This window comes from Muscardinus avellanarius (genome assembly GCF_963383645.1).
Source record: "Muscardinus avellanarius genome assembly, chromosome: 1".
Taxonomy (NCBI): domain Eukaryota; kingdom Metazoa; phylum Chordata; class Mammalia; order Rodentia; family Gliridae; genus Muscardinus; species Muscardinus avellanarius.
Genome location: NC_137786.1, coordinates 158908669 through 158935972, shown reverse-complemented (window position 1 = coordinate 158935972; position 27304 = coordinate 158908669). Strand labels below are relative to the sequence as shown.

The 27304-nt window shown below is 42.3% G+C and overlaps 1 protein-coding gene and 1 pseudogene across 5 annotated transcripts; both read left to right on the top strand.

Annotated features, from left to right (window-relative positions):
- Positions 1 to 27304, top strand: LOC308260662 (ester hydrolase C11orf54; the record flags this gene model as incomplete). Of its 4 annotated transcripts, XM_080692112.1 has the most annotated exons (8): positions 1 to 55; positions 5851 to 5949; positions 12607 to 12680; positions 12844 to 12945; positions 18934 to 19110; positions 20911 to 21060; positions 24378 to 24494; positions 27131 to 27304. In XM_080692112.1, 8 exons carry the CDS (start codon positions 1 to 3, stop codon positions 27302 to 27304), a joined length of 948 nt encoding a protein of 315 aa, XP_080548238.1. The 4 variants fall into 4 exon arrangements, with proteins under 4 accessions (XP_080548238.1, XP_080548239.1, XP_080548241.1 ...); XM_080692113.1 differs by lacking the exon at positions 5851 to 5949; XM_080692115.1 differs by lacking the exon at positions 18934 to 19110.
- On the top strand, positions 23123 to 23457 carry LOC308263137 (succinate dehydrogenase [ubiquinone] cytochrome b small subunit, mitochondrial-like; annotated as a pseudogene). The gene has a single exon. The product of its transcript is annotated as a succinate dehydrogenase [ubiquinone] cytochrome b small subunit, mitochondrial-like (transcript).

The window sequence follows — 27304 nt, the reverse complement described above, 5'->3', positions numbered from 1 at the left end:
ATGGCTCCTGCTGAGTTTTCTTTTCATGTGCCAAGTCTAGAGGAGCTTGCTAGAGGTAAAAACAATATTCACCTTAGATTCTTTTTTTTTTGGGGGGTGGGGGAGGTAGTACAGGGAGTGGAACCCAGGGGATTTCTACCTCTGGACTATACTCTCCCAGACTTATTTTATACTTTTATTTGGAAACAGGGTCTCACTAAGTTGCTGAAAGCCTCACTAAGTAGCTGAGGCTGGCTTCGAACCTGTGCGATCCTCCTGTCTCAGCCTCCCAAGCACGGGGATTACAAGTGTGCGCCACCATGCCCGGCTCACTTTAGATTCTTAAAAAGTATTCCCAAGTGGAAAAAGACTGTAAAAATATATGTACCAGCCGGACGTGTTGGCACACGCTTGTAACCCCAGTCCTTGTGAGGCTGAGACAGGAGGATCCGGGTTCGCAGATAGCCTCAGCTACTTAATGAGGCCCTTTGCAACTCAGTGAGACCCTGTTTCAAAATAAAGAATAAAAAGAAAGTTGGGCTGGGGGTATAGCTCAGAGGTAGAATGCCCCTGGGTTCCATCCCCAGTACCACAAAAAACAAACAAAACAAAACAAAAAACATAGGGCTGGGTGTGTAGCTCGAAGGTAGAATAAAAAATAGAGCTGGGAGTGTAGCTCAGAGGTAGAACGCCCCTGGGTTCCATCCCTGGTACCGCAAAAAAAAAAAAAAAAAAAAAGTACTACTTATTTATGTCAATATCTTACTTATTGAAATAGTACTTTTGAGCCAGGAATGGCGGGTCATGCTTGTAATCCCAGTACTTGGGAGGCTAAGACAGAAGGATTGCAGGTTTGTGGATAGCCTCAGCTACTTAGTGAGGCCCTCCACAATTTAGTGAGACCCTGTTTCAAAATAAAGAATAAAAAATAGAGCCTGGCATGGTGATGCACGCTTGTAAACCCTATACTTGGAAGGCTGAGACAGAAGGATTACAGGTTTGTGGACAGCCTCAGGTATTTAATGAGGCCCTCTGCAACTTAATGAAACCCTGTTTCAAAAAAATAGGATTGGGAATGTAGCTTGGAGGTAGAATGCCTCTGGGTTCAATTCCCAATTCTGAAAAAGAGAAAAAAGAAATAGTACTCTTGATATAGAATTTGCCATCTTAATATCTATTCTGTACTGTTTTTTACAAGCAAGTCCCAAATTCTTTACCTCCAAGAAAACTAAACTATTTGTAGATTCTTGATGATACCAGCTATATACAGTGGAAATGACTATAGTTATTTTGTGATACTCAAAGAATACACAGCTTTGCTTTATTAACTTTTTACCAGTTACAATATTCTTTAAAAATATAATCTACTATTGTATATTAATTATGTTCCTAAATATGCTACTTTTTCCTGCCTTCTGATTTGACAAACTGCCAATAAATTTGTTTAGATTTCTGGGTGTGTGTTTTAATGTATATCACCTTGTTCAAATAAAAGCATGAGGCAGCTTCTTAAGATAGATTAGGAGGAAAGATAGAAAAGGAAAGGGGGGGGACAGGAAGTGAAGCCGGGAGCAGTCCTAAATCTAAACTGTAAAGTGTCAAATGCTACCTTTGACAGCCTTTAGGCTCTATTCTGGTGGTGATCACTATATAGGAGCTTTCCTATTTCTCAGTGTTGTGTTTTCCTGGCAGTTTACTTCTGACATAATTAAAGTCAAGAACCAGGCATGGTGGCGCATGCTTGTAATCCCAGCATTTGAGAGGCTGAGACAGGAGGATCTGGGTTCACAAACAGCCTCAGCTACTTAGTGAGGCCCTTTGCAACTCAGTGAGACCCTGTTTCAAAATAAAGAATAAAAAATAGGGATGGAGTGTAGCTTGGAGGTAGAATGCCCCTGGGTTCCATCCCCAGTACTGCAAAAATAAATAAATAAATAAATAAATAAATAAATAAATAAATAAATAAATAAAGTCAAGAAGTATATGCATTTTTAGCTTTGTTTTGGCTTTCCTCTTGTAACCTTCCTGGGTTTTTTTTTTTCCTAAGATAGTAAACAATCTGTACTGCTTGTATTCTTTGGGCTGTATTTCTTTTCTGTTAGTCTTTTTGTTTTCCCATTTGACAGTATAGCTAGAAATCTTTGAGTTCCTTTCTAGGTCAGTATTCTTTTGTGTTTTTTTTTTTCTGTTTGTTTGTTTGTTTTGTTTTGTTTTGTTTTGGTGGTCCGGGGGTTCCTGGAAGCCCTTCTCCTCCGGTCTATACTCCCAGACCTATTTTTATACTTTTTAAATTTGGAAACAGGGTCTCTTAAGCCAGTGCACGCGGCTGGCTTTGAACCAGCGTGATCCTTCCGTCTCCGCCTCCCAAACACGGGGATTACAAGCATGTGCCACCACGCCAAGCATGCGCCACCACGCCCAGCTTTTGTGTTTTTATGTTTCTGTTTTCCTAATATATGTACATGGTATACATAGTACAAAATAGGAATGTAATTTAAGTTTTTTGGCTTAAAACTCAGAAAATAGCAAAAACTTGGTGCATTTTTTATTGGTAAAAAGTAGACTTTGCTGTATTTTCAAATACTGGATTTTAGCAGGGCATGGTGGCGCATGCTTGTAATCCTAGCATTTGGGAGGCTTAGACAGGAGAATTCGGGTTTGCATACAGCCTCAGCTACATAGTGAGGCCCTTTGCAATTCAGTGAGACCCTGTTTCAAAATAAAGAATAAAAGCTGGGTGTGGTGGCGCATGCTTGTAATCCTAGCACTTGGGAGGCTGAGACAGGAGGATTGTGTAGGTTCAAAGCCAGCCTCAGCTACTTAGTGAGGCTTTCAGCAACTTAGCTAATGAGACCCTGTTTCCAAATAAAATATAAAATAGGTTCAAAAATGTTGCTCGGAGGTACAAGGTCCCTGGGTTTCATCCCCAGTACCACAAAATGAAAGACAGACAGACAGACAGAAAGAAAGAAAGAAAAAATAGGGCTGGGGGTGTAGCTCAGAGGTAGAATGCCATGAGTAGGGCATAATGGCACATGACTGTAATCTTAATATGTGGGAAGCTAAAACAGGAGGATCACAGGTTTGAGGACAGCATTAGCAAGTAATAAATTAGCAAGTAGTAAGACTCTCATAAACCTAGTGAGACCCTGTTTCTAAATAAAAGTAAAATAGGGCTGGCGTTATAGCTCAGAGGTAAAATGCCCCTGGGGTCAATCACCAGTAAAGCACACACACACACACACACACACACACACACACACACACACACACATATATTTTGGTGTGGAACATCTATATGGCATTTAGGATGATTCCATGTTTTCAGAATCTGATTATAAAAGACGAAACTAATGGCTAACACTAACCAGAGTCCTAGACCAGAGACCTGTCTGGGGCATCAGGCTTGTGCCACCATGCCCAGCCCAGTGAATCAAATCTAGCCACTTGCTCTAGAAACCAAATGGAAAAAGTAATGGTGAAAAGGAGGAGAGGAATTCATTCAATATACCTATATCAGCAAAACAAGGGAGACCCAGCATCCTCAGCCCTGTCTATGGGTACTGACATGAGCTTCAGGTTTAAAGAGAGGAAGAAGCCGGGCGTGGTGGCGCATGCTTGTAATCCCTGCGCTTGGGAGGCTGAGACAGGAGGATCGCGCTTGTTCGAAGCCAGCTTCAGCTGGTTTAAGAGACCCTGTTTGCAAATAAAATATAAAATAGGTCTGGGAGTGTAGCCCGGAGGTAGAAGGTCCCTGGGTTCCATTCCCAGTACCACAAAAATAAATAAATAAATAAATAAATAAATAAATAAATAAATAAAAATAAAGAGAGGAAGAAGTGAGGCAAGAGGTGTGCGTAATTAAGCAGTCTTGGTTAAACAGTCTTGGTTTACCATCATCTCAGTTCTGGTCCTGCAGGGCTCTTGGGGAAGTCTTATTCCTTGAGGGGACTGCTCGATTCCAATGATTGATCCTGCTTAGAGGGGCAGCCTTACCATGGGGTGATATTTCTGCAAGGCTCTGATGTTCATGCAGGTTGGAAAAAGACTAGAGACCTCTAGGTGTGCTGTTCCACAGATCTGAAACAGGAAGTTGTGAAAACTGACAGGTGCCAACCTGTTGGTTATGATGTCCCTGCAAATCGTGAAAATACCTTACTTTATCTTATCTTGGTATCTTCAGCCTTGAAGGAGTAGGGATACCAGCTGTAGATGAACATTTTTTTTTTTCTTGGTACTAGGGATTGAACCTAGTAGCATGTTCTACCTTCAAGCTATACCCTCAGCCTTTAAAAAATAAATAAATAAAAACAAAGTCTCACTAAATTGCTGTGGCTAATCTAAAACCTATGACTCAGCCTCCCAAATACTGGGATTACAGCCATGTGCCACTGTGCTGGGTGGGATGGATACTCTCTAATGATTAACATGCCTACTTGCAGAGTTGAGCAAGAGTTTGCCCCAGTTTAATAAAGGAGACATATTAAATGAAGACATAGATACCAAGCTTTTCACTTACCTCTATTTATTTGTTTACTTTTAATTTTATTCTTTTGCTTTTTCTGTATTAGGTTTTCTGGCTTTTCCCATGCTTTTTATACTGCTTTTAGTTTTCCATTAGACATCTGGGGCTTCAAGTAAAGATAGAGTGCCTTCATAAGTATTATAATACTTCTGTCAGAAACTATGCTGAAACTTTTTGTTTGTTTGTTTGTTTTTGTTTTTGTTTGCAGGTCTGGGGGGGTGGAACCCAGGGGCATTTTATCTCCGAGCTACACCCCCTATCCTATTTTTTATTCTTTATTTTGAAACAGGGTCTCACTGAGTTGCAGAGGGCCTCACTAAGTAGCTGAGGCTGTCCTCGAACCGTTATCTTCCTTTCTCAGCCTCCTGAATGCTGGGATTACAGGCATGAGCCACCATGCCTGTTTTACATTGTTCTTTAGATTTGTAACTATAAGACACTTTGCTTTTTTACATTTGTATTATAGTGTAACACATCTATAATAAAGTATACTAATCTAAAATGTATAACTTGCTGAGTGTTAACATATGTTTATAACCATGTAACTATCATTCAGATCAAATTCTAAATTTTTTTCATTATCCAAGAAGGCTCCTTCATGGACCTTACCAGTTTGTGTCTCTATCCTAAGGGGTAACCACTGTTCCAATTTTCATTACCTTAAATCAGTTACCTTGAAATACATGAATTGAGCCAGGCATGGTGGTGCATGCTTGTAATCCCAGCATTTGGGAGGCCAAGTCAGGATGAGGGAGGCCCTTTGCAACTCAGTGAGACCCTGTTTCAAAAATAAGGGATAAAAATAGGGCTGGGAGTGTGATTTTGAGGTAGAATGCCCCAGGGTTCCATCCCCAGTACTGAAAAAAAAAAAAAAGGCAATCACATGCAATAGCTTCAGTGAAGATTACGCCTGGCGATGACCTACTTTTTAAACAGTTTAAATATTTTTTTTAGTAGTGTTTTAAATACCCTTCAAAGTAAAGCAGTTCTCACATGAGTGCAGTGTTTTTTCTCTTCAGTGGTTTGCAGTCACTGTGGATTAGGTGTTTAGTGTCTTAAGTCTATAGTGTAACTTCTGATTATGTCAAAATCTAATTATATTCACTAATAAGACCATTTCTTAGCTAGAGGTTTAGTTCAGTAGTAAAGTCTATGCTTAGTATGCCTAAGGCTCTGGATTCAATCCCCAGCACCAAAATAAATATATAAATAAAAATTAAAATAATTTCTCCCTTCTTTTTTTCACAAGTTTGTTCTGAGAGTGTGACACAGAAATTGAGGGAAAATTTTATATGTTGTGGCTAAATTTTTACCTAACATTAAATATTTTTCCTTGTCTTTATTAGTTATGCAGAAGGGGCTGAAAGATAACTTTGCTGATGTCCAGGTCTCTGTAGTTGATTGCCCTGATTTGACCAAGGAACCATTTTCCTTTCCTGTAAAAGGTAAGCAGTTTTTTCAATATGCTTTTGGTTTTTGCATTCTAGGGTTTTTTTTTTTCCTGAAACTAGAATTATTTTTATCTACAAATAAAGGACATTGTCACAACTTTCATGCTAACTTATGTTTAATTTTTTTGTTCTTGTTAGCCAAATTTTATTTTGCAACCTTGTGGAAAAAGATTGTGTTTTATACTCTTTTGCAACCTTCACCAGCTATATAATGGATACTCAGCAGGTTAGAATCTTAATATAAAATGAGAATTTTTTTTTTTTTTTTTTTTTTTGCAGGTCTGGGGATGGAGCCCAGGGACATTCAACCTCTGAGCTACACCCCTACCCTTTTTTATTCTTTTTAATTTGAAACAGGGTCTCACTAAGTTGTGGAGGGCCTCACTAAGTAGCTAAGGCTGATCCTCCAGTCTCAGCCTCCTGAATTCTGGAATTACAAGCGTGTGCTACCACGCCTGGCAGAGAATTTTGTTCTTAGTTGCTCAATTAATTGTTATGGAAACTAATTTGTTTCATTTGTTAATTCAAGATCAGAAAGGATCTTGAAAGGCATGTATTTGACTTATCTATTAAATACTTTGAACTCTTTAACAAATTTGCCAAGTGATCATCTACTATTTGAAGTAATAAGAGAAGGAAATTAATATTGGTTGACTAAAATAACTTGTCAGAAGCCAGGCGTGGTGGCGCACACTTGTAATCCCAGCATTTGGGAGGCTGACAGGAGGATTGTGGTTTGGGGACAGCCTCAGCTACTATTTTGGGGGGTACTGGGGATGGAACCCAGGGGCATTCTACCTCTGTGCCACACCCCCAGCCCTATTTTTTATTCTTTATTTTGAAATGGTCTCACTGAGTTGCAAGGAGCCTCAGTAAGTAGTCACTGAGGCTGTCCATGAACTGTGATCCTCCTGTCTCAACCTCCCAAATGCTGGGATTACAAGCGTGCGCCACCACGCCCAGCTGGAGATCTTAATTTTTATAACAGAGCCAGCCATGATGGTGCACACCTGTAATCCCAGTATATTTGGGAGGCTGAGACAGGAGGACTGTAGGTTCTAGGTTCTAGGATAGCCTCAGCAATGTAGTGAGACTCAGCAACCTAATGAGACCCTGGTTCAAAATAAAAAATACAAAGGGCCTGAGGTGTAGCTCAGAGGTAAAATGCCCCTGGGTTTAATCCCCAGTGCCAAAAAGACTTTTTTTTTTTTTTTTTTTACAGTAACTCGCAAGGTAAGTACTAGCTCCAGATTGTGGATGAGTAAACAAGCTGAGCACCGCTAAGTAAACTCATTGTAGAACATAATCACTATTTGAGTGCAGATCTGTGTGTTTTAGAGTCTCACTGTATCCCATTATGCCCTCCTGTGATAAGGAATTGGAGGTAAATGCAGTGTTCTTTTATTATATAGTTGACAACTTTGTTAAAAAGTAGTTTGCCAGCCAGGTATGGTGGCAGATGCCTGTAATCCCAGTACTTGGGAGGCTGAAGAATGGAAGATTGAAGGTTTGAGGCCAGCACATGGTAACAGTGAGACTCTGTCTCAAAATGAAAATAACATAGGGCTGGGGGGTTAGCTCGGTGGTAGAATGCCCCTGGACTTAGCCCCTGTAAAATACACACACACACACACACACACACACACACACACACACACACTTTACCAGAGAATTTCTGGACTCTTGTTCTATCTCTGCTGACACATACAAATTTTACGACTCTGAGTAAGCTACTTAATATAGTTCAGCCTCAGACATATTAAAATAAAAGGATTTTAATTGAATTTACTTTTGGGGTCTATCTTAAGCAGTCTTTGATTATATGTACACCTATAGATTATAGAAGAGTTGTATACCAGATAGTATTTCTCTCTTAGCATTATGAAATCATTTACAACAATATGTTTGTTTCTTAATGTTCAATATGTTCTTAATGTTTGTTTCAAATATGAGAATAATATGTTCTTCTTGGTGATTAAAAGCAGAATCAGAAAATATAGGAGTACAAGGAAGAAGAAAAATGGTTTATCTTAATTCTGTCATCCAGAAGGTTATACTTTAGCTGAATAGAGTGGCACACGCTTGTAATCCCAGTACTTAGGAGGCTGAGACAGAAGGATCAAGGTTCGTAGACAGCCTCAGCTATTTAATGAGGCCTTCTACAACTTAGTGAGACCTTGTTTCAAAATAAAGAATAAAAAATAAGAGCCAGGCATGTTGGCGCACTTGGGAGGCTGAGACAGGAGGATCACACGGGTTTGAAGCCAGCCTCAGCTACTTAGTGAGGTTCTCAGCAACTTAGTGAGACCCTGTTTCCAAATAAAGTATAAAATAGGTCTGGGAGTATAGCCTGGAGGTAGAAAGCCTCTGGGTTCCACCCCAGTACCACAAAAAAAATACATAAATAAAAATAAAAAATAAAAAATAAGGATGGAGGTATAGCTCAGAGGTAGAATGCCCCTGAGTTTCATCCCCAGGACTGCAAATAAGATAAATAAAATAAAATAAAATAAAATAAAATAAAATAAAAGGTAATGCTGTGTGTGTGTGTGTGTGTGTGTGTGTGTGTGTGTGTGTGGTACTGGAAATGGAACCCAAAGGCATTCTACCTCTGAGATACACCCACAGCCCTTTTTTTATTTTATTTTTCAAATAGAGTCTCACTAAGTTGATGAGGGCCTCACTAACTTGCTGAGGCTGGCTCCTCTCAAGTACTAGAATTACAAGTGTGTGCCACCACACCTGGCTCAAAATTTTCTGGTTAATAATTTGTGGGTCTGGAAATTATAGTACTAGAAGCTAGATACATATGTTTCTGTATAATCTTTCATAAACAGTCACTTTCTACATGAACTGACCTTGTTAGCAAAGTCACTAATGATCTTGGTGTGTTTACTAGTGTTTGTTCATCCCTCTGCATGTTTCCCACTCTCGGCCATTGCTGCCTGACATTTCCCCCTGGTGCTCTCTCTTTTATCTTTGCTTCTTTTGCATCTTTTTCTTTGGTTCCTATTTCCTCTCTTTCTTTTTCTTTTTTCTTTTTTTCTTGCAGCACTGGGAATTGAGCCCAGGGACATTCTACCTCTGAGCTACACCCCCAGCTCTATTTTTTATTCTTTATTTTGAAACAAGGTCTCACTAAGTGCCCCCACTAAGTGTCTGAGGCTGGCCCTGCAATCCTCCTGTCTCAGCCTCCCAAGTGCTGGGATTACAAGCGTGGCCACCATGTGCGGCCCTATTTCCTTCCTTTCTCATTTTTCCTGGCTCTGTTTTCTTTCCTGGCGTGACATTAAATATTGATATTTCCCAGAATTCTTTCCTCAGCTTCTTCTTGTTTGTATAACTTCTCTGGGTTTTTGTCTACTCTTGTGATTTCCATTACTACCTGAATTCAATGACTTTGAAATCTGTCTCATCTAGATAGACTTTTAGGTATTTCCTTCAATGTTTCCTTCAGTCTGTAGGACATCTCCACCTGTATGTGCTAAGGACAACTTGAAGTCAACATATGTAAAACTTAACCCATTATTTCAATATTTCCTTTCTGTTCTTTTTAATTTTCAACTACTTTATCTCTACAGTCACCATTATTAGGTATTATTGTTTTTTCCCTAACTACTAAAATACTAAAAGTCTTCTAATTCTTTTTCTAGATGTTAGCATCACTATCACTTATTAGAAGAGTCTTGTCTATGAGTAAATTCTGCTTATTCATGGAACATTACCCAAATCCCCAATCACAAAAGGGACCTATAAAATTTTTTACATCTACTTTCTGTATAGCTAAAGAAATAGAGCAATTTTATTTTATTTTTGTGGTACTGGGGTTCCTGAAAGCCCTTCTACCTCCAGGCTACACTCCCAGACCTATTTTTTATACTTTTTTATTTGGAAACAGGGTTTCTTAAGCCAGCGCGGCTGGCTTCGAACCAGCGCGATCCTCCTGTCTCCGCCTCCCAAGCGCAGGGATTACAAGTGTGCGCCACCACGCCCGGCATGAAATAGAGCAATTATATCTTCTGTGTAATATGGTAGCATGAAATTGGCAAACTATGTGTGTGTGTGGGTACTGGGGATTGAAACCAGAAGCATTCTACCTCTGAGCTATACCTCCAGCCTTATTTTATTCTTTATTTTGAAGTAGGGTCTCACTCGGTTGTGGAATACCTCACTAAGTACTTGAATCTGGCCATGAACCTGCAACCCTCCTGTCCCAGCCCCCCAAGTCTGGAATTACAAACATGCGCCACCATGCCCGGCTTCAAAACTACTTTTTCTCAAACAAAAGATAATGGATTTTCTACACTAATATTAAAAAAAAAGGCCTTCTCAGCCAGGCATGGTGGCACATAACTGTAATTCCAGTGATTAGGAGGCTAAGACAGTAGGATCGCAGGTTCTCAGTGAGCCTCAGCAACTTAGCGAGACCCTGTTTCCAAATAAAAAATAAAGTAGGGCTGGGGTATAGCCTGGAGGTAGAATGCTCATGGGTTCTTCTTCAAGTCACACACACACACACACACACACACACACACACACACACACACACATGCTTCCCAGATTGTGTCTATCTGTGCTCTGATAATAGTTAAAAATATAAGCCAGGTGGGCTGGGCATGGTGGTGCACGCTTGTAATCCCCGCGCTTGGAAGGCAGAGACAGGAGGATCGCGCAGGTTCGAAGCCAGCTGCGCTGGCTTAGGAGACACTGTTTCCAAAAATAAAATAGGTCTCGGAGTGTAGCCCGGAGATAGACGGCTTCCAAGAACCCCAGTACCACAAAATATATATATATATATTTATATATATATATTATATATATTTATATATATATATTATATATATTTATTTATATATATATTTTATATATATATTTATATATATATATAAATATATATATATATAAAAGCTGGGTGTGATGGCTCACACTTGTAATCTCATTACTTGAGAGGCTGAGACAGGAAGATCATGCAGGTTCAAAGCCAGCCTTAGCTACTTAGTAAGGCTCTCAGCAACTTAATATGACTTTTTTTCCAAATAAAATTTAAATAAGTCTGGGAGTGTAGCCCAGAGGTAGAAAGCCCCTGAGTTCCATCCCCAGTAACACACACACACACACACACACACACACACACACACACACACACACAATATATATATGTAGAGAAATGAGGTATAGTACAGTAGGCTTGAGGCCCTGGGTTCAATTCCCAGCACCAAAAAAAAAAGGCCAAAAAAATGTAAGTAGGAACTTTCTTGTAACATCTAAAGTTATCTTTAGCCGGATGTGGTGGTGCATGCTTGTAATCCCTGGGCTTGGAAGGTGGAGACAGAAGGATCGCGCAGGTTTGAACCTAGCCTCACTGGTTTAAGAGACCCTGTTTCCAAATAAAAATATAAAAATATGTCTGGGAGTGTAGCCTGGAGGTAGAAGGGTTTCCAGGAACCCCAATACCACCAAAAATAAATAAATAAATAAAATAAAAATAAAGTTATCTTTAAGTACTTGTTATTTTGTATAAACAATCTTGGGAATAAACAACTTACAAGAGGACTTTGTAATAAGTGTCTGAAGAACATATATTCTACCAGAGCAAAATATTTTAAGTTAAGGAAACAATTTTAGTGTGAGAAAGAGAAAAAGCAAGAAAGAAAAGCAAGTAAGCATGTAGGCATGCAGAGTATACTAGAACATACATGTAATACGAGCAACTTAGGAGGATCAAAAGTTTGATGCCAGCCAAGGCAACTTAGTGAGACTCAGTTGCAAAATAAAAACTGTTTTAAAAGGAGCTGGGCATGGTGGCAAACACTTGTAATCCCAGTACTTGGGAGGCTGAGACAGGAGGATCATGCAGGTTGAAACCAGCTTCAGCAATTTAGTGAGACCCTGTTTCAAAAAATATATAAAATAGAGCCAGGTGTGGTGGCACACGCTTGTAATCCCTGTGCTTGGGAGGCTGAGACAGGAGGATTGCACAGGTTCAAAGCCAGCCTCAGCTACTTAGTGAGGCTCTCAGCAACTTAGTGAGACCCTGTTTCCAAATGAAGTATAAAGTAGGTCTGGGGGAATAGCCCGGAAGTAAAAAGCCTGTGGGTTCCACCCCCAGTATCACCAAAAAAAGAAAAAAGATTGTGTGTGTGTGTGTGTGTGTGTGTGTGTGTGTGTGTGTGTGTATATATATATATATATATATATATATATATATATATATATATATCTGGGAGAATAGCCTGGAGGTAGAAGGCCCTGGGTTACATCCTAGTACCATAAAAAATTAAAAATAAAAATAATAAAAGAGCCTGTGATATAGCTCAGTGGTAAAGCACACCTGGGTTTGATAGCTCTAGTACTGCCAACACCCACACAAACACACCCCTTAGCCAAGCCAAACCTACGTCCCAATTCTAGCCCTTGCCCTGTCATCAGTTTTCAATTGCCTTTAAGCTGCCAAGTATTTCAAACCTGATACTGGAGATATGCATAGTTAAAATAGGACAGGAGTGCTACCTGCTTAAATCTTCTCACCCCCGCATTTCATAGAACCGTGTGATCATGGAAAAGTTATATACCCGTGATAAATTAATGTCTTCTGGCATTTTATATATACATCATATATTTGCCTATTTTAAGATGGCTTGTGTTTTTTAGGCATCTGTGGGAAAACTAGAATTGCAGAAGTAGGAGGTGTGCCTTACTTAATGCCTGTTGTAAACAAAAAAAAAGTAAGTGTACTTTTATTCTTCACATTCACATGAGGATTGTAGAAGTTGGAATGATTCCTGTCTATGATTAGAAGATCCATTGATCAAGAAAATGGACTCAGTAATACCAAGTAAGTCAGGAAATTTGCCTAAGTTATGATTTAAATATTTTTCTTCTTTGCAGATATATGATGTGAATAAGATTGCAAAAGAAATCAAGCTGCCTGGAGCTTTTATTCTTGGAGCCGGAGCAGGCCCATTTCAGACTCTTGGGTTCAATAGTGAGGTCAGTATGAATATATTTTACTGACTTAACATTTGGTTTGTTCCCCTCCCCCCCGTGTATGTGTGTGTATGTGGGGGGGTGTACATGAACCCAGGGCATTCTACTTCTGAGTTACACCCCCAGCCCTATTTTATTCTTTATTTGAAAACAGGGTCTTACTAAGTTGTGGAAGGCCTCACTAAGTAGCTTAGACTGGCCAAGAACCTCCCAAGCACTGGGATTACAAGCATGTGCCACCACGCCTGGTTTTCTTTTTCTTTTTTTTTTTTCTTTTTTTTTCTTTTTTTTATCCAGTCAAAAATCCTACTTTCTGAGTGAATTGGTAAGTGGTTGATTTCATCTCTCTCTACAGATTTGCTACTGTTTGACTTAGATTTGGACTATATAGCACAAGCTCCACTTGGACCAACTTTAATTTCAGATTGTTTTAGGTAATACGTTCAAACTTAAATAAATCCAAGACCTTAGGATATTCTGCTAAAGGCCTTCGAGTATAAAATATTTTTATTCATTGGGCATGGTGGTGCACATTTGTAATCCCAGGCTTCAGGAGGCTGAGACAGGAGGATCGCAGTTCGCAGCCAGCCTCAGCTACTCAGTGAGGCCCTCCACAACTTAGTGCAACCCTGTTTCAAAATAAAGAACAAAAAATAGGGCAGGGGGTATATCTCGGAGGTTGAATGCTCCTGGGTTCCATCCCCAGACCCCCCCCACATATACATATATTCATATATATTCATATATATATATATATATATATATATATATATATTAGGATTTCTTGCTACTCTGTATATCCATGTTTTTGATATGAAGACAGCTTTGGGCTAGAAGATGAACATTTAATAAGATAGCCAACTCCTGGCTGGGTGTGGTGGCACACGCTTGTAATCCCTCCGCTTGGGAGGTGGAGACAGGAGGATCATGTTGGTTCGAAGCCAGCCTTGCTGGCCTAAGAGACTCTGTTTCTAAATAAAAATATAAAATAGATCTGGGAGTGTAGCCCGGAGGTAGAAGGGTTTCCAGGAACCCCAGTACCCCCCCACACATATATACAAATATATGTGTGTGTGTGTGTGTGTGTGTGTGTGTATTCAACTCCTTTCTAAACAAAGAGGAAACTTGTATGATAGTTATTTATAAAAGTTAATAGCTGCTGAGTGTGTTGGCACACCCTTGTAATCCCAGTACTAAGGAGGCTGAGACAAGACGATCACAGGTTGGAGGATAGCCTCAGCTACTTAGTGAGGCCCTCCACAACTTAGTAAGACCCTGTTTAAAAATAAAGAATAAAAAATTGGAGCTGGGCAAGGTGGCCCATGCTTATAATCCCAGCATTTTGGAGGCTGAGACAGGAGGATTGCAGTTCACAGACAGCCTCAACTGCTTAGTGAGGCCCTTTGCAATTCAGTGAGACCCTGTTTCAAAATAAAGAATTAAAAATAGGGCTGGGGGTATAGCTTAGAGGTAGAATGCCCCTGAGTTTCACCCCCAGTACTGCAAAAGCAAAAAAATTAAAAAAAAAAAAGATTGTGCTGGGGGTTTAGCTCTGAGGTAGAATGCCCCTGGGTTCAATCCCCAGTATCACAAAAAAAGTTCATAGCTATTATCAGTATGTCATGTATGATAAATATCATTGATTATTATTACTAGTAATATCATTAATTCTATAATCTACTAGTATACTGCATAGAAATACTAAGGTTGGAGCTGAATATAGTGGTGCATGCTTATAATCCCAGTACTTGGAAGGCTAAGAAAGGAGGATCGCAGGTTTGCAGGCAGCCTCAGCTACTTAGTGAGGCCCTCCATAACTTAGTGAGATCTTGTTTCAAAATAAAGAATAAAAAATAGGGCTCGGGGTATAACTTGGAGGTAGAATGCCCCTGGGTTCAATCTTTGGTACCACGAAAGAAAGTGATAAGTAAAATAAAAAATTAAATGCGAGTAAAATAAAAATAATGTGCATACGGCGGAGTGTGAAAAACACGAGAGAGGTCCGGTACACATGGCATGTAAAGTTTTAATGGCACGGCTCTCCCGGGGATCAGAGCGAGGCACTGTGGGGCCCGCGCGCCTGTCCGAAGCTAGAGGACGCGGGCTCTCCTTTTAAAGGCATGCATCTCGCGAGATGGGGGTTTTACTCGTGGGAACGCCCAATTCTCGCGGGGGGTTTCAGCCCCTCCCTTGCCCTGCAGAGGTCATGTGACACAAAGTCACATGAGTGCAGGACCCAACTTAACATTCCGGCCTTTTGATGGTAGGGATAATGGATGACGATTGGACCCTCTAGCTTCTTCCTGCTGTCAAGGGGCGTCGTCAGGGGCCCCAGGCCGGGAGGAGTCGGGAGTTCAGTCCCCCAGAAGGGGGTGCAGGTGGGTGCATAGCTGCAGTGCGAATTGGAGGTTACCCTGGACAGCTTAGTGATGTGCGCTTGAGGAGGCTTGAACAGGCAAGGGCTATTAAAGAAAAAAACAAATCATGAGATTGAGCAGGCGACCAAAAAGGAGACTGGTTTACTCAGTACCTGGAGAGCTACCCTGAGCTGGCAAAGAGGATGGAGGTTGAGGGATCCAGGAGCCGTCAGTCTTCAGCCAGGCTGAGTAGGGCCAGCGGCGGGGCCTGGTCTGGAAAGGTGCTCCCCCTGTGTTGAGGCACCTGGGGCTCACCCTTTTCCAAGGGCACTGTTCCAGTGGCCCTCCTGGCCACACGCCGAGCAGTCTGATTGGTAGGCGTGGCTTTGCCCCACTTGAGGCAGGCTCCTGGAGGTAGTTGTTGTTGCAGTCCTCCACACCTAGGTGGCGCTCCAGGGGGCTGAGCCGCCACCGCCAGCCAAAGGGCAGCTACCAGGGATCTGCTTTTTGGCAAAGTCAAGAGTGTACGCTCCATCTCCGCCTGTTTCTCTCTGGAATTAAAACTTAGATGCTATGTTAAGGTTCTGTCAGCTGTGACGGACCTATACTCACAAAGAGCGCGTCCCGGGGCTGGTGTCCGGCAAGAATGGCAACGCAGACTCCCCACGGGCAGAGGGTGTCGCCCCAGCCCCGGCGTTTCCCACAGCACCTAGGGCGCACCCACGCGGGCCGCCCAGCAAAATTGCAGTCTGGCGCGGGCCAAGATGGCGACTGTGACATCACCAGGCAGTGACTACGCGCCATCACAAAATGGCAGCTGGCGGGAAAATAAATGGAAGCTGATGGGGGAGAGCATTTGGAAGGATACCAGACCGCTTATAAAAGTTCCTAACTATTCCTGGGCCACCGCAACCTATTTCCCAACTCGTATCAAGGCAGACAGGCTCTCAGGGCATCTGCTAGTATAAAGGTTCGACTCCCCATAATTGGTTCGCGGGCGGAAACGAAGAGCAGGAAATGGGCGTCCCCGATTTCCCTGCTCAATCGTTCGGAAACAGAGGTTAAGAGATAGGGAAGAACGTCTTCATTCCTTCTCAAAACCGGAGGATGACCTGGTCATCCACAGCGTGGTCCCAGTGGACCGGGGGACAATGGGTCACCAAGCGCTTGGATTTTTAGGTCCCAGTGGACCGGAAGACCCAAGTCCGGAACCCGCTAACCAAGGGAAGGAGGCAGTTTACCGGAGTATAGTGTTGTCGGCCAGCGCTGGCTGTGACAGAAGCGCTGAGAAGCTGCTGGGGGCGCGGTGGAGCCAGGGCGCGCGGATGCCGGTGGCTGGTGTGGACGGCACTGGCGGCTGGTGGGATCAGTGGGGGCGCGCAGGCGGCGTGGCTTGCCGGGCCCGCGGCGTGGAGACAAAATGGCTTCCAGGCACGCGCCAGACGCTGAGGCTGGGCCCCAAGGAGCACCGCCAGTGAGCCTGGCTCGGGGCGGGTGGGGCAAACCGGCCAGAGGTCCCGGCGGTGACCGGAGAACCAAGCTGGAACGGTGCTTTAGGAGGTCCAAGCGGCAGGCAGAGGTCCTGGCCCGCGCAGGCAGTTGGCAGGCAGAGCAAGTGCCAAGCTGCCTGGCTCGGGCCGGAAAGATGGCCGCCAACTCCTAGGATTGCTTAGGAGTGGAAAGTGGGAGGGATTAAAGATTGTGAGGCCTCCAGTGAGGCCATGAGGTGGGAGGGGTTAAAGATGGCGAGGCCTCCAGTGAAGCCATGAGGTGGGAGGGGTTAAGGATGGCGAGGCCTCCAGTGAGGCCATGAGGTGGGAGGGGTTAAGGATGGCGAGGCCTCCAGTGAGGCCATGAGGTGGGAGGGGTTAAGGATGGTGAGGCCTCCAGTGAGGCCATGAGGTGGGAGGGGTTAAGGATGGCGAGGCCTCCAGTGAGGCCATGAGGTGGGAGGGGTTAAGGATGGGGGCCTCCAGTGAGGCCATGAGGTGGGAGGGGTTAAGGATGGCGAGGCCTCCAGTGAGGCCATGAGGTGGGAGGGGTTAACGATGGTGGGGCCAAGATGGCGGCCCCCCAGTGATTCCACGTGTCCAAGATGGCGGGCCAAAGCTGGCGACACCCCCCCTCCAGTAATTCCATGTGGCTGCTTACCGGAATGGCCAGGCCCAGGCAGCAGGGGTGGGCAGGCACAGGGTGAAGGGCGCCAGGGCACGAGTCCGAGTGGAGGAACCAGCTGGAGCGCGGGCTGGACTTGGCGGGCTGGGGGCTGTTTAGCAGAGTGGCGGCCGCCTAGATGGAGGAGGCAGGCGGCCTCGGCAGGCGGGTCTAAGCAACGCCAGGTGCGGAGAAGACATAGGCGCGCAGTGTGGCGCAGTCCGCGGGCGGCATGGTCCCATTCCAGCGGCGGGCGGCGTGGGCAGGCGGGAACGGCGGTTTTAGGAGGTCCAAGCAGCAGGCAGAGGTCCTGGCCCGTGCAGGAGGTCAGCAAGTAGAACAGGTGCCAGCATCACCCAAGGAGCCTGGCTCCGGGCGGGTGGAACTAGCAGCCTGGCGGCCGGTGGAGCCTGCACGCCCCGGCGGTGGTGGCCGCGGAAGATGGCTGCCGGCGCTCCGGAAGAGAGCACATGGGCGGGAAAAGATGGCCACCGGCTCTCAGCAGAGCGCGGGGCTGAAAAGATGGCTGCGGGCTCTCAGCAGAGCTCAGGGCTGGAAAGATGGCCACCGGCTCTCAGCAGAGCTTGGGGCCGAAAAGATGGCCGTGAGCTCTCAGCAGAGCTCGTGGCTGGAAAGATGGCCGCGAGCTCTCAGCAGAGCCCGGGGCGGGAAGAAGGCCGCCGGCTCTCCCGGAGAGCGCGGGGCCGGAAAGACGGCCTTGAGCTCTCAGCAGAGCGCGGGGCCGAAAAAATGGCCGTGAGCTCTCAGCAGAGCTCGGGGCTGGAAGAAGGCCGCCGGCTCTCCCGGAGAGCGCGGGGCTGAAAAGATGGCTTACGGTCCGGGCAGGCACGGGGCAGCAGCGGCGGCAGTGGTGGGAGCAACGCCTGCAAGCGGAGCGCTGGTGTGGGACCTCACAGTCGAGCTGCTGGCGGGTCGGAGAGTCCAGGGCTCAAAAAGAGAGTAAAAATAAAAAGAGAAAACAGAAAAAAAAAAAAAAAAAAAGGAAAAAAAAATGCGGAGGGACCCAAGAGTTCTCCCGGTTTGGCACCAAATGATAAGTAAAATAAAAAATTAAATGCGAGTAAAATAAAAATAATGTGCATACGGCGGAGTGTGAAAAACACGAGAGAGGTCCGGTACACATGGCATGTAAAGTTTTAATGGCACGGCTCTCCCGGGGATCAGGGCGAGGCACTGTGGGGCCCGCGCGCCTGTCCGAAGCTAGAGGACGCGGGCTCTCCTTTTAAAGGCATGCATCTCGCGAGATGGGGGTTTTACTCGTGGGAACGCCCAATTCTCGCGGGGGGTTTCAGCCCCTCCCTTGCCCTGCAGAGGTCATGTGACACAAAGTCACATGAGTGCAGGACCCAACTTAACAGAAAGAAAGAAAGAAAGAAAGAAAGAAAGAAAGAAAGAAAGAAAGAAAGAAAGAAAGAAAGAAAACTATTAAGGTTGACTAATTATCTTATTTTCTTTTCAGTTTATGCCAATTATTCAAACAGAAAGTGAACACAACCCTCCTGTGAATGGAAGTTACTTTTCCCATATTAACCCTGCAGATGGAGGATGCCTACTGGAAAAATACAGTCAGAAACATCGGGATTTTGGATGTGCATTACTGGCTAATCTTTTTGCCAGTGAGGGCCAACCTGGCAAGGTGAATTTGCCCATAAAAGCAGAATATTCTTTAAATGTTCTCAGAGAGCTAAAAATTGGAATTTCTACTTCCCCAATTGTAGTTTTTCTAAGAAAACCAGTTACCAGCCGGGCGTGGTGGCACACACTTGTAATCCCAGCATTTGGGAGGCTGAGACAGGAGGATTGTGCATGTTCGAAGTCAGCCTCAGCTATTTATTGTGGCCCTTTGCAACTCAGTGAGACCCTGTTTCAAAATAAAGAATTAAAAAATAGGGCTGGAGGTGTTGCTCAGAGGTGGAATGCCCCTAGGTTCCATCCCCAGTACCGCAAAGATGAAAGAAAGAAAGAAAGAGAGAAAGAAAGAAAAGAAAGAAAACCAGTTACCATTCGAGAGTCTAAGCTCTTTATATAATCTAGTTATGGAAGCTTCAGAATAATATAGGCAGAATAAAAGTCTGTCTAAAACTGAAGTTAAGCAGGGCATGATGGCGCATGCTTGTAATCCTAGTACTTGGGAGGCTGAGACAGGGGATCACAGGTTCAAGGACAGACTCAGCAATTTAGTGAGGCCTTCAGCAACCTAGTGAGAACCTGTTTCCAAATAAATTAGTCTGGGAGTTTAGCTTGGAGGTAAAATGTCTCTGGGTTCAATTCTCAGTACCACAAAAAAAAAAATGAAGTTAAACATAATACTTAATAAGCAGTACCTTTTCCTGAGTAAGTAAAAGGTAACAGGATATTAAATTGGGGAATGAGTTAGTCACTTACATGAATCATAAGGCTAAAATAAGTAGATAGTGTCGACTTATAGGTAGTAAATAGGTAATTTGCTTATTCCTGATTGATCATACATTATGCTAGAGAAATGGTGGTAACAAAAACTTGTAAAAGAAAAATAAATAAATAAATAAATAAAGCCTTACTTCATATTTTCTTCCTGTAGTACACAAAGGATGATTTCAGTGTTAGCATATGTAAAGACTCTCAGAATTTGTAAGTAAATATAGTCACCTCAGCTACTTCCAGAAATGAGGTAGAAAAGTGAAATACCTAACAAAGATAACATAATCCAGAATTTTATAGAAAGTAAGAAAAGGTAACCATTTTTCCCTCACCCACCTCATTTACCAGAGGTTGATCCCTTTAAGCCAGGGAATTCTCAACTTTTACAAAAACACTTTTACATATATGTTAAGAGTTGCTAGAGTTTGCTGCAGGACTCAGTTCAACAAAACATGAATAAGGTTTATTAAAGTTTTTTTTGAAGATTTAAAGAAGTTTATTAGAAAGATAGAAATACAGAAAATAGAAATACAGCCTCATGCCAAAATGGCATGAGGGAGTGACTCGAAATGAATACACTTAAAGTTATTTTTTATTTATTTATTTTTTTGTGGTACAGGGATGGAACCCAGAGACTTTCTACCTCCAGGCTATACCCCCAGACCTATTTTATACTTTATTTGGAAACAGGGTCCCACTAAGTTGCTGAGAGCCTCACTAAGTAGCTGAGGCTAGCTTCGAACCTGCGAACCTCCTGCCTCAGCCTCCCAAGCAATGGGATTACAAACATGGGCCGCCATGCCTGCCTTTAAAGTTAAATAACTGGTGTGTGTGTGTGTGTGTGGGGGTGGGTGTGTGTGTGTGGGGGTGGGTGTGTGATTGATCAAGATTTAAACAGAATTGAAACATCACAGCTCCCTTCTGGGTGCACTAAGCAAATAAGAGAATATTTGCTGTGACATTAAGTCATATAATGTTATAAAATTATATTAAATTTTTCAGCTTTACCAATAGTGTGCATATTTGTCCTCCATAGGTCATTGAGGTGAAAGCCAAAAGAAGAACTGGACAACTTAACTTTGTGACTTGTATCAGACAAACGCTGGAAAAACAATATGGAGAGAAGCCTGTAGGGATGGGAGGAACTTTCATAGTTCAGAAGGGAAAAGTAAAGGCTCATATTATGGTAAGGGCCCATTTTGTATGTTTGCATGTATGGGTATGTATAATACACACTTCCTTAAGATCTTAGGGTTTCTATTTTTATTTTTTGGTACTGGGGATTGAACCCAGAGGCATTCTACCTCCAAGCTATACCCCCAGCCCAAACTTATATTCTATTTGAATATAGGTCTCAGTAGGTTGCTGAAAACCTTGCTAAATTTCTGGGGCTAGCCTTGATCCTGCAATCCACCTCCCAAACACTGGGATTACAAGCATGTGCCACCACACCCAGCTAGAATTTGTAAATATTTTGGGGATTCTACCTTACAACATACCCTGAATAGATCCTTTTTCTATGAGTGTATTATTTTCTTTTTCAAGATAAATTTAAGTAAAGCTGGGCGTGGTGACACACTCTTGTAATCCCAACATTTGGGAGGCTGAGACAGGAGGATCATGGTTCGTGGACAGCCTTAGCTACTTAGGCCCTTGGCAACTCAGTGAGAACCTGTTTCAAAATAAAGAATAAAAAATAGAGCTGGGGATGTAGCTCAGAGGTAGAAAGCCCCTGGGTTCCATCCCCAGTACCGCAAAAAAAAAAAAAAAAGATAAATTCAAGTATAAACTTTAAATATTTCTTAGTATTTGTCCTCTTGGGGCTGGATTATTTCACATAATATAGTATCATCAAAGTTTGTCCACATTATAGCATGTATTAGAATTTCCTAGCCTGGCATGGTGGTGCACACTTGCAATTCTAGCATTCGGGATACTAAGATAGGAGGATCGTGATTCATGGACAGCCTCAGCTACTTAGTGAGGCCCTTCCTTCACAACTCACTGAGACCCTGTTTCAAAAAAAAAAAAAAAAACTAGCCAGGTTTGGTGGCACATGCTTGTAATCCCAGCATTTTGGGGGGGGGGCACTGAAAAACAGGAGGATCACGGTTTGCAGAGAGCCTCATCTACCTACCTAGTGAAGCCCTTTGCAACTCAGTGAGACTCTGTTTCAAAATAAAGAACAAAAAAACTAGGGCTGGAGGTATAGCTGGGAGGTAGAATGCCCCTGGATCCCATACCCAGCACCACAATAAATTAATGAATAAATAAATAAATAAATAAATAAATAAATAAATAATATTTTTCTACCTTTTTAACCCAGGGGCATTTTACCTCCAAGCTACATCCTCACCCCTTTTTATTTTTTAATTTTGAAACAGGGTCTCACTAGCTTGCAGAAAGTCTGCTACATTTCTGAGGCTGTCCTAAAACCTGCACTGTCTCAGCCTCCCAAGTACTGGGATTAGAGACATGCACCACCATGCCTGGCTAGAAACCCCTACCTTTTTAAGGCTGAGTAATATTCTGTTGTATGTATATACCACATTGTTTATCCATATATACTCATCAATGGACCTGAGAGTTTCTTCAGCCTTTCAGCTACTGTGAATAATGCTGTTAGAAACATAGGTGTACAAGCCAGGTGTGGTGGCGCACACTTGTAATCCCCACGCTTGGGAGGCTGAGACAGGAGGATCATGCAGGTTCGAAGCCAGCCTCAGATACTTAGTGAGGCTCTCAGCAACTTAGTGAGACCCTGTTTCCAAGTAAAATAAAAAATAGGTCTGGGAGTATAGCCCAGAGGTAGAAAGCCTCTGGGTTCCACCCCTAGTACCACCAAAAAAAAAAAAAAAAAGAAAGAAACATAGGTGTACAAATATGTCTTTGAGGACTGAGGATACAGCACAGTGGTAGGGCACTTGCCTAACACACCTGAAGCCCTGGTTTTGATTCCCAGCATGGCAAGAAAAAGAAAAAGATGGGGCTATATATACAGGAAAACTGAGAGACTATGAAAAATAAAAACTGGGGGCTGAAGGTATACCTCAGTGGAGGAACACTTGCTTTGCATGTAAAAGACCCAGGGTTTGACCCCTGACCCTGGGGGGGGGCAGTAGTTACCTCAGTTCTTTATTTGCGCATTCCTAAGTTTTAGTTTGTGCAATCTGGTTATCCTTTTGAAAACCATTATTTAATTGATTCCAAAAATAGTGGGTGGATGACCTTGAGCTCTCAAAAGCGAGATGGCGGTTCTGTTGAGGCTGAGTGTCCTCTGCGGCGCCCAAGGAGGCCGAGCTCTGCTCTTCCGACCCCCACTGGTCAGACCTGCCTGCGTCTCAGCATTTCTCCAGGACCGCCCTACCCCAGGATGGTGTGGAACACAGCACATTCACCTGTCACCGAGCCGCCACGGGGCCTTGGACAAATTGTTACTGACTATGTTCACGGGGACATGTTGGAGAAAGCTGCCAAGGCAGGCCTTTTGGCACTCTCAGCTTTAACCTTTGCTGGGCTTTGCTATTTCAACTATCACGATGTGGGCATCTGCAGAGCTGTTGCCATGCTGTGGAAGCTCTGACCTTTTTGACTTAATACCTTAAGAATGGATTGTATGCCTCTGCCTCTGCTCTGTCATGCCATTCAGCTTACAAGGAGGAGGAAACAGCAGATAAGTCCACGAGTGGACAAACCTTTTCTTAACCACTTGGTTATCTTAAGAATTTAATTGTTGAGGAAAAGGTTAGAGAAGAAATTTATCCAAGCAGTTATGAAACTGAATTTTGTATTCTGATGAGTTAATGGGGTTGTCTCCCAGCTCACAGTATAGCCAAACTTTACATATGAGCTTTTGCCTTCTAATTTATCAATCTCTTAAAGAGAATTCAGCTTTATTATTATTGATACATGGTCATACGTCTGTATTCTTCTTGGGAATAATAAAAAAAGGGAAAGACTGTTAATTCATGAGTAAAGACCTTGCAGAATTAGTGTTTAGTTTTTGGAAATGTCTCTCTGTTCATTTGATACCAGTGACGTAATAGTTCCATGTCCTAGGGAAACTTTAAAATTAGGGGATGCTGAATTCTCACATTACAGATTTCTAAATCCCTGGAAGGAAAATTTAGAGAACTCCTGAATTTAGAGAAACTTTAGGGAATTTTCCTTGTAGATGAAGATTCGCTTGTAGAAGTATCAGTATATTATAGGTTATAAACAGATGTAATCCTCAAATGTGTTTTACTCATCCTAAAATGATCTGTTCATAAATATAAAACTATGAGTAGTAAATGATTTTCTCATTGTGGGAATTGGTAATGAGAAAATTTATTCCATGAAAAGAAGAAAATTTTTAAATAAAATTTGTATGATAAAAAAAAACAAAAATAGTAAAATGCATAAGAAGGCTTAAAAATTTTAACCTAGTTAAGTCACATATTTAAAAATTTTTAATTCTCAATAATATTCAGTATTATTTTTGTTTAATGACTTTTCTTGTAGCCTCCAGAATTTTCTTCTTGCCCTTTGAACTCTGATGAAGAGGTTAATAAATGGCTGCATTTTTTTGAAATGAAGGCACCTTTGGTCTGCCTTCCAGTTTTTGTCTCCAGAGACCCAGTAAGTCTTTATCTTTTATACTGTACTATTATGTTAATACTCGATTTTTAAAATATTTGTTTAGATGTAGGTACTTTTGTGTTGTTGTTAGTTAAGAACCAAGAGTATACAGAATGATGTTTTTTTTTTTTAAATTTAAGAACCAGAATGATTTTTGTTTTGTTTTGTTTTGGGTGCTAGGGATCGAACCCAGGGGCATTCAACCTCCAAGCTACACCCCAAGCCCAGGTTTTGCTAAGCTGATGAGCATCTCACTACTGGCTGAGTCTGTCCTCAAACCGGCAATCTTCCTGTTTCAGCCTCCAAAGTACTAGGATAGGTGCAGACATGCACCACCAGGCCTAGCTAGAACTTTGTCTTTAAATATGTACATAACTATGTTGAATGATTAGTTGAAAAATTATTAATAACATTACTCTAATAGAAAAATTGGTGGTAGAGCACGTTTGTAATCCTAGTACTTGGGAGGCTGAGACAGGAGGATTGTGCAGGTTTGAAGCCAGCCTCAGCTACTGAGTGAGGCTCTCAGCAACTTAGTGAGACCCTGTTTCCAAATAAAACACAAAATAGGTCTGGGAGTATAGCCCAAAGGTAGAAAGCCCCAGGGTTCCACTCCCAGTACCACAGAAAAGAAAGAAAGATGAAAGAAAGAAAGAAAGAAAGAAAGAAAGAAAGAAAGAAAGAAAGAAAGAAAGATCATTTGAGAAGTAATATAGAATGAAATATATAGGTATAAAAGAATGAGGAAAATCTTTTATGATCTGATAGACAAAGATTTCAAAACTATATTTTAAGTTAAAAAAAGTAATTTGCATCTAGACACAGTAGTACATGTCTATTGATCTTATTGTCTCAGGAGGCTGAGGCAGGGGTTGCAAGTTCAAGCCAGCCTAGGCAACTTAGCAATACCCTGTCTCAAAATAAAAATAAAAAGGGCTGGAGATGTAGCTCAGTAGTATAGAGTCCTGGGTTCATTTCATAGTCCTACCCCCACGCCCAAAAAAAGCAGCCTGCAGAATAATGTGCGCAGAATGCTACAGTTTGAATTTACATAAAAATAAAAGTAAAGCTGGGTGTGAAAGCACATGCTTGCAATCCCAGCATTTGGGAAGCTGAGACAGGAGGGTTCGAGGCCAGCCTCAAATACTTAGTGAGGCCATTTGCAACTCAGTTAGACCCCGTTTCAAAATAAAAAAATAAATAAAAAATAGAGCTGGGGGTGTCACTTCGAAATAGAATGCCCATGGGTTCCAGCCCCAATGCTGCGAAAAATAAAAATAAAAATAAAGTTGGACAAGGTGACACACACTTGTAATCCCAAAACTTGGTATGCTGAAACAGGAGGATCACAGGCTTGAGGCCAGCCTTAGCAACTTAGTGAGACCCTGTTTCAAAATAAAAAATAAAATCAGGCTGGAGGTGTAGCTCAAAGGTAGAATGACACTGTGTTCAATATCTAGTACCACACATAAACATAAAAAAGTAAAAATAAAGTTTTCTGGAAGGATATAAGAAACTGCTTATATTTGTTGACTGTAAGGAAATGAATGAGTGATGAGAACAAGAGAAAGGGAGATACACATACTGAATATATTTGTGCACTTTAATTTTGTAATCTTGTGAATATATTGCCTATTTAAAAATTGAAAAGTAGGGCTGGGATGTAGCTCAGTGGCAAAGTGCTTGCCTGGCAAGTGCACCACCCTGGGTTCAATCCCCAGTCCAAAAAGACAAAAAATAATAAATAAATAAATAAATAAATAAACAAATAAATAAATAAATAAATAAATAAATATTGAAAAGTAGCTGAGCATGGATTGGTGATTGCTTGTTATCCCCATGCTTGGTTGGCAGAGACAGGAGGATTGCGCAGGTTCAAAGCCAGCCGCACTGGCTTAAGAGACCCTGTTTCCAAATAAAAAGTATAAAATAGGTCTGGGAAGGTAGCCCTGAGGTAGAAGGGTTTCCAGGAACCCCAGTACCACCAAAATAAATAAATAAATAAATAATAAATAAATAAATATAAAAATGGAAAATTGGGTTGGGCATGGTGGTGCACGCTTGTAATCCCAGTACTTGGGAGGCTGAGACAGAAGGATTGTGGTTCGAGGACAGCCTCAGCTACTTAGTAAGGCTCGCTACAACTTAGTGAGACCCTGTTTCAAAATAAAGAATAAAAAAATAAGGCTGGGTATGTAGCTTGGAGGTAGAATGTCCCTGGGTTCCATCCCCAGTACCACACATACACACACACAAAAAAAAAAAAATTGAAAAAGTTAAAAAAATTTAATTAAAAATTAAAGAAATTGAATATTGGGCTGTGTATGATGTCACATGCCTATAATCCCAGCACTAAGAAAGCTGAGGAAGGAGGATTAAGACTGCAAGGCCAGTCTTGCAACATAGTGAGATCCCATTCCAATAAAAGAAAAGAAAAAAAAAAAAACTAGGCTGGGGCAGAGCTCAGTGGTAGGGTACTTGCCTAGCATGTGAGAGGCCCTCAGTTAGATCTCCAGTACCCCCCACACATACAGCTTTTTAACACAAACAAACATAAAACTTCCTCTACCCTTAAAATAAGTTGTAATCAAAATAATTTGAGTATGTACCAATGGATTTCTTTCCTGTTGTCCTAGGGATTTGATTTGCGACTGGAGCACACTCATTTTTTTAGTCATCATGGAGAAGGTGGACACTACCATTATGATACAACTCCAGATATAGTGGAATATCTTGGATACTTCTCACCGGCAGAATTTCTCTATCGCATCGATCAACCAGAAGAGACACATGCATTTGGGCGAGATTAA